This window comes from Bombina bombina, chromosome 8, assembly GCF_027579735.1.
Source record: "Bombina bombina isolate aBomBom1 chromosome 8, aBomBom1.pri, whole genome shotgun sequence".
Lineage (NCBI taxonomy): Eukaryota > Metazoa > Chordata > Amphibia > Anura > Bombinatoridae > Bombina > Bombina bombina.
This window is the reverse complement of record NC_069506.1, coordinates 255,224,267-255,232,746: the sequence shown is the minus strand read 5'-3', so window position 1 is coordinate 255,232,746 and position 8,480 is coordinate 255,224,267. Positions and strand designations below refer to the sequence as shown.

Genomic DNA, 8,480 nt, shown 5'->3' with positions numbered 1-8,480 from the left:
ATATACAAGGTTACCTTTTATTCTCATTTTTGATATGGTACTTTGCTTTACTAACTACCCAGATACTCTCATCCCTACTCTGTGTAAATAGTCCCGACAGGGTCTCAGATATGACTACCATATTATTACAGCTCTACCTACATCACTGTGCCCATGAGTGGCCTGCAAACTAGTCATAAATTAAGAATCATTACATTGTAAAATGGAGGTTTCATAGGTCCATATTGAATCAATTATCCATCTCAAACCTGTTTTTGTATTTATTTGAAGTTTGGTCATGTATACTGTAGGACATTCAATGTATGATTCCTATCTTGCAAACCCTCAATAAAAGATATGTGAAGGGAAAAAAAAAAAAAAGTTTTCAACTTCTTTTAATTTTGCCGATTATGTTCATGCTATAAATATATTTTTGTAAGGATTACAATCATTCTCCCATAAAATTAAATTCACTTTAACATTGCACAATTACTTTTTTCCCCATTTCATAAAATATCAGAACTTTTTTATTCAGATGAACAATTTTTTAAGTAAACTAAATTATCATAAAAATACAAATATAAAACCCTGACATAAAATAAAAAAAAGGTATTTACAAATGTATAAGAATGCAGAATTCATAAAAATGCACAATAATTAAAAAAAAAAAGTATACGTGATAATATGCCTCATTATGTGATGCACATGATACAATACTTCATTATAACAAAACTCATACAGTTATACAAAACGTAAATAATTCATTATCTTACAGTGATATACAAAACTGAGACTTTGCTTTCATACTCAAATTATGTTAAATAACATTTGCATGTTTCACATTAAAACCATTTTAATGGGTATACTGTAAAGTTGGAAAGCACAATTTGTAAAATCAATATATTTTCAATTACAGCCTCTTCACCAGCAAAGATGGCATACAGTCTAGTTAATATATAAATATATACACAAGTAGACAGGTGAAAGAAAAACTCATCAAATCCACGTTTATGGGTCACCACCTGTAAAAGGACTCTTCAAACCACCAAACTATCCCGGCTTAATGCTTCGCTCTAAAAAAACAAAACAAAACCGTCATGTGAAGTACACAAATGTATATACATGCCAGGTTATAAAATTATAATACATTTCTATAATATAATCTTTGCTACACATTTCATAACATTTGAAGTGGGAGAGTAAGAATTTTGTCTTTTCCCTGAATAACAGGAATATAAAAGTAAAAAACAATTTATGCTTACCAGATAAATTCCTTTCCTTCCTGGCAGGGAGAGTCCACGACTTCATACCTTACTGTTGGGAAATACAACACTTAGCCACCAGCAGGAGGCAAAGACACCCCAGCCAATATCCCTCCCACTTCCCCTATCCCCCAGTCATTCTGCTGAGGGAAAAAGGAAAAGTAGGAGAAACATCAGGGTATAAAGGTGCCAGAAGAAATATAAAAAGGGAGCTGCCCATCAAAACAAATTACGGGCGGGGTCATGGACTCTCCCTGCCAGGAAGGAAAGGAATTTACCTGGTAAGCATAAATTATGTTTTCCTTCCATAAGGCAGGGAGAGTCCATGACTTCATTCCTTACTGTTGGGAAAACTATACCCAAGCTCCAGAGGAAACTAAATGAATAATGGGAGGAAACAGAAAAAAAGAGGCGGACCCTATTCTGAGGGCACCACAGCCTGCAAAACTTTTCTCCCGAAAGCTGGTTCAGCCGAAGCGAACACATGTAAAATTTAGAAAAAGTATGTAAGGACCACAAGGTAGCCGCCTTACAAATCTGATCCATTGAGGCTTCGTTCTTAAAAGCCCAGGAGGAAGCCACTGCTCTAGTCGAATGAGCCATAATCCTCAGGAGGCTGTGGTCCCGCTGTCTCATAAGCTAAGCTGATAACATTCCTCAACCAGAAAGATCAGGAAGTTGTAGTAGCCTTCTGTCCCTTACGCTTCCCCGTATAGATGACAAAGAAGAAGATTGTCTGAATTCCTTAGTAGCCTGAAGATACAACTTCAAGGCATGAACCACATCTAGATAGTGAAGCAAACGTTTCTTCGCTGAAGGATTAGGACACATGGAAGGAACAACAATCTCTTGATTAATGTTACGATCCGACACCACTTTAGGGAGGAACCCTAATTTAGTGCGTAAAACCGCCTTATCAGCATGAAAACCCAGATAAGGGGGGGGGGTCACATTGCAAAGCAAAAATCTCAAACTCTGCGTGCAGAGGCAATAGCCAACGAAAAACCATAAATTATGCTCACCTGATAATTTCATTTTCTTCCGTGGAAAAGAGTCCACAGCCGCATTCATTACTTGAAGGAAATAAGAACCTGGCCACCAGGAGGCGGCAAAAACACCAGCCAAAGGCTTAAATACTTTCTCCACTTCCACTTCAACCCAGTCATTCTGCCGAGGAACAGTGCAAGAAATATCAAGGTGAAAGAGTGCCAGAAGATGAAAAACAGCAACGCCTCAAAAACAGGCGGGGGGCTGTGGACTCTTTCCCACGGAAGAAAATTAAATTGTCAGGTAAGCATAATTTATGTTTTTCTTCCTAATGGTAAAGAGTCCACAGCTGAATTCATTACTTGTGGGAAAACTATACCCTAGCCAAAGAGGACACTGAATGCCAAGACGGGAGGGTAAGAGGCGGTCCAACGAAGGCACCAACCTAAAACATATCCCCGGAGAAAAAAAGGTCCCGTTTCGTCCGAAAACAGGGAACAAATTCAATGAAAAAAGAAAAAAAAAACGGCCACATAGACACAAAACTACCTGCAGTCCAAAGGCCTAGCTACATACCACAAGCAGACGCAACCGAGATCACTGACCTCGAAAACACCATCTCTCAGGGACAAAATCCAGCCCCATCCCCTTAGACCAACTGGGGGGCCCGACTAACAATTTCCAGAGGAAAAGAACGAGTCAGGACAGAAGAAACAAAACCAGGTCCCACAGGAGACCACCAAGATCCGCTCAATAGGCTCAAAAAAGCCTAGACATATGTCCGAATAAAAGGAGCATCACAAGGACGGTGGACTGGAAGAGAAACAAACTCAAAACCCAGTAGACGCAGACACAACTAAACAGCTGTGGCAAGCGTCAACCACAGAAGACGAGACAGAAAAGGGGAAAATCCCCTACCCCAGCTGACGACCAAGTCCAATGCAGCCAGAAAATATTCTGGAGAGATGACCTAGTCAGTGGTGCGAGAAGAGGAGACGCAGCATCCACCAGGAAAGAGACAAAACCCTCGACCTAGCGCACCAAGACAGCACAGACAGGCACTAGACCACAACAGGCTGCAGAGCAGCCGAAACAGCATCCCTGAATCAATTCTCCCAACGATAGAGAGATTCTAAAGATCCAATCCCCACAGAGGGAGGAGCAGGAAACCCACTATGAGTGCACACGCGCAGGATACTAATATGTTCAGGGAATGGAATCTCACCCCCACCGTGAAAAAAGGAGGGCGGTAGTAATCCACGCTTTAGGAAAATTTCGAACAGAACCCGGGGAATCCTCCCAGAAAACAAAGGACAAGAACCCCAAAGACAAGTATCACGTTATTGCAATTTGTAATGCAAAGTGAAGGGAAAATCAGCTGCAGCTGGATTCAAATTCCTGACCCTCTGGTAGCTAGGTGGCTAAGCTATCTGCCGGACCACTAAAGATGGCCGTCCACAAGGCAGCATTATCCTCAACAAGCAAGGAGCAACGTGACCAACCACTCTCATAGAAAAACACCAGAGGCCGCCAGAGGAAGACACGAAACAGGGAGCATGTGTCCAAGACACAAAAGAATAACCAAGACAGGCCTACCATCCAGAGCCCAAATGAAAGGCACAAAACCTCCACACTCTGTCGTCGCCACACGGTCAGGAATGCAGGAGCGGAAGAAAAACCACCCAAGCGTAACGACGCCCGGACACCAGTTGCCGCGCGCCACCAAAAAAGGGGGCATCTAGGACCCCGTAGAAAGTCAAGCAAGTCTCAAAACAAGAATAGGTTCACACCCAAAAGTGTAAACCCAGGCCTTGCGGTCTGCAAGTCCATAAAACTAGCCACTATGCTCCACATAGATTAACGCTAGATGTCTCGGCCACAGAGCCCATACCCACTACACAAGGCAGGTTGAAACACATAAAAAAACATGATTAAAGACCCTTCCCCATTCACAAATCCCCCCCAAGGAAGAAATTAGCCCTTGATTCCCAGATCGGTACAGAAGGTGCCTCACTGAGACCCATACTTGGCTGTCACAAAAATCACATTATAGTCGATGCAATAAAATGAAACGATCTTACCAGAATCTACGCCATGGAACAGGAACACGGCCCTTCAAGTGTGCCTCGCCTCCGTCATGGACTTGAGAAAATATAGCAGGTAGAGAAACGAAATTCGACAACGCCAAGTGCTGAAGGAGCCGTTAATACGAGTCAGGATGGTGTCGCAGGGGAAGCTCCCATCGCATCTCCGGACTCTTAACTTTCGCCCAGGCCCTCCAGGAGAGACTGAAAGGACTACTTAAAACTCCTGTCCCATGTCGAAGGGTAGCACCCTCCATAAGAGACATATGTAAAATAAATAAAGTACAATAATTTAAAGTAAAAAACCTCTGACACTTCTCTGCCAACCTCCTGGGACGAAAGGCAAAGAATGACTGGGGGATAGGGGGAAGTGGGAGGATTATTTAAGCCTTTGGCTGGTGTGTCTTTGCCTCCTCCTGGTGGCCAGGTTCTTATTTCCCACAAGTAATGGATGCGGCTGTGGACTCTATCCCATTAGGAAGAAAAAGAACCTTCCAAGATAACAATTTAATGTCAACAGTATGCATAGGCTCAAACAAAGCCTGCTGTAAAACACCAAGAACAAGATTGAGGCTCCAAGGCAGAGCTCCAGATCTAAATACAGGTCTGATCCTAATCAGAGTATCTAATAGTCTAAGAAGTGTGCGCAGAGCCTATATACCAAACTCCTAAAGATCCTAAAAGAGATCCCCTACAATTTGAATATAAAGTGAATAAAACCAAGAAATGTACTTAGGAGCACTTAGAAGCTGAAGGTAAAGGGTAATAATATATTCTAAAGTTAATTAAGTTTAGGGACAAGTGTATTTAATTAAACAGAATAATGCAGCAATAATAAAGCAATAATTACTATGTATCTCAAATCGCAGCAATTGCAACAATGTAAAATAATAAAATATCGGATGTCTCCGATTATGAATTAAAAATATATATATATAAAAAAAATATATAAAATAATGTATTGCCACCACTAAAAGTCAATAGACAGAACGTTTGGGAACAGATTTGTGTAGAAAAAGCTAGCAATATTTTGTCCCAGGCAATTTATAAAATTTCCAGACATATTCAGTCCCAGGCAGAGTTAATTTTTTCTTTTTCAGACCACGGATAAGTGGATATTATGCACAATCCTGAGGCAGATAATATAGCACAGTACCTGGTTTGACTGCAGCTTGACTTACTGGCTGTTTGACCTCCGTGTGTAATGCGCCTTACACCGTTAGGTCACGTGTAGCAGATCTCATTAGCTGATCAGATCCTTAAAGGACTGTACATCCAGAAGCTCCATTTGGTTAGGCGCTCCACACACTATTATTCACTTTCTGTACTTACATTGGTAGCTAGGTACCATCTGTTCGGAGCTTTAGGTAAGATTTCCCGGCGCTAGATTTTCCTATCTACATCCGGAAGCTCAGCCAATCTTTTGTGTAGTAACACCAACAGGGCCGATATCTGTCCCTTCAGGGAACTAGCAGATAAACCCTTCTCCAGTCCATCCTAGAGAAAAGATAAAATTCTGGCAACACACTCAGAAAACCCTCTCTTGGCTAAAACTAAGTGTTCAATATCCACGCAGCCAGCATCAGAGAATCAAAATTTTGATGAATGAAGGGACCCTGTATAAGCAGATCTCTGCAACAAGGTAACCTCCACTGAGGAGATGAAGACATCCCCACCAGATCCACAAACCATGTCCTTCGCGGCCACTGCTGAGCAATGAGAATCACTGATGCTCGCTCCTGCTTGATGGGAGCCACCACAGGAGGGAGAAGCAGTAATGGAGGAAAAAGATAGGAGTCTGAACCTCCATGGTACTGATAGGGCATCTATCAGTTCTGCCTCAGGATCCCTCGACCCGTACCTGGGTAGCTTGGTATTGAGGCATCTCTCTACAAACCCCTCAGGGTGTAGAGATCATTACCCTAGGTGAAACGATTGCCTGCTGAGGAAGTCCGCTTCCCAGTTGTCCACACCCGGAATGTGGAACACCGACAGCATACATCTGTGAGTCTCCGTCCACTCTAGTATCTGAGATACTTCTCTCATCGCCAAGGAACTTCCTAGTCCCCCCCCCCCTAATGGTTGATGTAGGCAACCAAGGTTATATTGTCTGATTGGAATCTGATAAACTGGGACAAATCCAGAAGGGGCCAAGTCTTCAGGGCATTGAAGATTGCCCGGCGTTCCAATATATTGATCGCAAGGGAGGACTCCTCCTGAGTCCACAGCCCTTGTGCCTTCTTGGCACCCCAAATGGCTCCCCAGCCGGAAAGGCTTGCATCCATAGTCACAAACTCCCAGGAAGGTCTCAAGAGGCACGTGCCTTGGGACAGATCTGGACAGAGCCACCAAGAGAGCGAGTTTCTCGACAGGTTGTCCAGCACAAACTGTTGAGACAGATCTGAATGGCTGCCATTCCATTGTCTCAGCATGCATAGTTGTAAGGGTCTGAGATGGAATCTTGCAAAAGGAATGATGTCCATACAGGACACCATGAGTCCAATCACTTCCATACACTGAGCCACTGAGGGTCTGAAGGAGTCCTGGAGGGCAAGACATGCAGAAGTTAACTTGCAACGTCTCTGATCTGGGAGGAATATTCTCATGGATATGGAGTCTATTATTGTCCCCAGGAAATTCACCCTTGTACTTTGAGCAAAAACTCTTATCCAAGATTATCTTCCATCCATGTGATCGAAGAAGATTGAGAAAGGGCTCAACATTCTTCCGCTAGACGAAAAGATGGTGCCGGTACCAAGATATCGTCCAGGTAAGGTGCTACTGCAATGCCTTGTGTTCTGGCAATGGCTAGAAGAGCCCGAGAACCTTCAAAACTATATTTGGAGCAGTAGCTAGGCCAAACGAAAGAGCTATGAATTGGAAGTGCTGGTCCAAAATTGCAAACCTCAGGAACTAAAAATGTTTCCTATGTATCTGGACATGAAGGTATGCATCCTTCAGGTCTATTGTGGTCATAAACTGTCCTTCCTAAACCAGAGGAAGGATTGACCATATTGTCTCCATCTTGAAAGAGGGAACACTCAGAAACTGGTTTAGGCACCTTAGGTCCAGAATTGGACGAAAAGTTCCCTCCTTATTTGGAACGAGAAAAAGGTTTGAATAAAACCCCAAACCTCTTTCTGCTGTAGGTACCAGGACAACTCCTCCTAGAGAGGAGGGATCTCGTACGCAACCTAAGAAGGCAGCCCTCTTCTCTGGTCTTGTAGACAGACTGGAGAGAATGAACCTGCCCCTGAGCGGATGAGACTTGAATCCTATCCTGTATCCTTGAGATACAACCTCCAAGACCCAAGGATTCTGTACATCCTGGAACGAAGCGTCTAAAAAGTACCAAGAACTTTTGGGTTGGATGAGGATTACTGTTGTCTTGATTTGTCAAAACGAAAAATAGACAATTGCCGTCCCTTAGGCCTATTTTTCTTGTCCTGCAGTAGGAAGGCACCCTTCCCTCCGGTAACCGTAGAAATAATGGAATCCAGCCCTGGACCGTATAAAATCTTCCAATGGAAAGGAAGTGAAAGGAGACTGGATTTAGAAGTTATATCCGCAGACCAAGACTTCAACCAGAGTGCCCAGCGGGCTAGGACCGCAAAGCCAGAAGCCTTTGCATTTATGCAAATAAACTGCACATTTGCATCGCAGATGGAGTTAAGAATTCTCAGAGCCTTAATACTCTCCTGAATATCCTCAAGGGGAGTCGCCACCTCAATGAGCTCCGACAGTGTTGCACCAGTAGGTAGCTGCTCCAGCAACCACGGCTACAGCTGCCGCCGGTGGAAATAAAAACCCCTTATGTTGAAATATCTTCCTCAGAAAGGTTTCCATTTTCTTATCCATAGGCTCTCTAAAAGAGGAACTATCCTCCAGAGCGATAGTAGTACGCTTTAGCCAGCATAGGAATAGCACCATCTACCTTAGGGTTGGAGCCCTTATAAGTCTAATAGAGAGTCAGGGACCAGGAATAATTTTTTAAAAGTAGACTAGGGGGACTTCCGGTGGGCGGCTCTAGAAGATGGCTGCGAGCTTTTGTAGCCCTGAAGAACTCTTCTTTTAATCTAACCTATATTACCATCATTCTATGCCATCTGCATCTCCCTTGACAGGAAAGCTGTCCGGGAACCTCAGGCAGCTAGAAATATATCACTCT

The 8,480-nt window shown here is 43.3% G+C and overlaps 1 protein-coding gene across 3 annotated transcripts in view; it reads right to left on the bottom strand.

Annotated features, from left to right (window-relative positions):
• Nucleotides 1-358: 358 nt before the first annotated feature.
• Nucleotides 359-8,480, bottom strand: part of LSR (lipolysis stimulated lipoprotein receptor) — a 115,062-nt gene continuing 106,940 nt past the window's right edge. For all 3 annotated transcript variants that reach the window (XM_053691256.1, XM_053691257.1, XM_053691258.1), the window contains one exon: nt 359-1,052. In XM_053691256.1, coding sequence (XP_053547231.1) covers nt 1,017-1,052 — 36 coding nt within the window. In that variant the 3' untranslated portion in view covers nt 359-1,016. The remainder of the gene's footprint in view (nt 1,053-8,480) is intronic.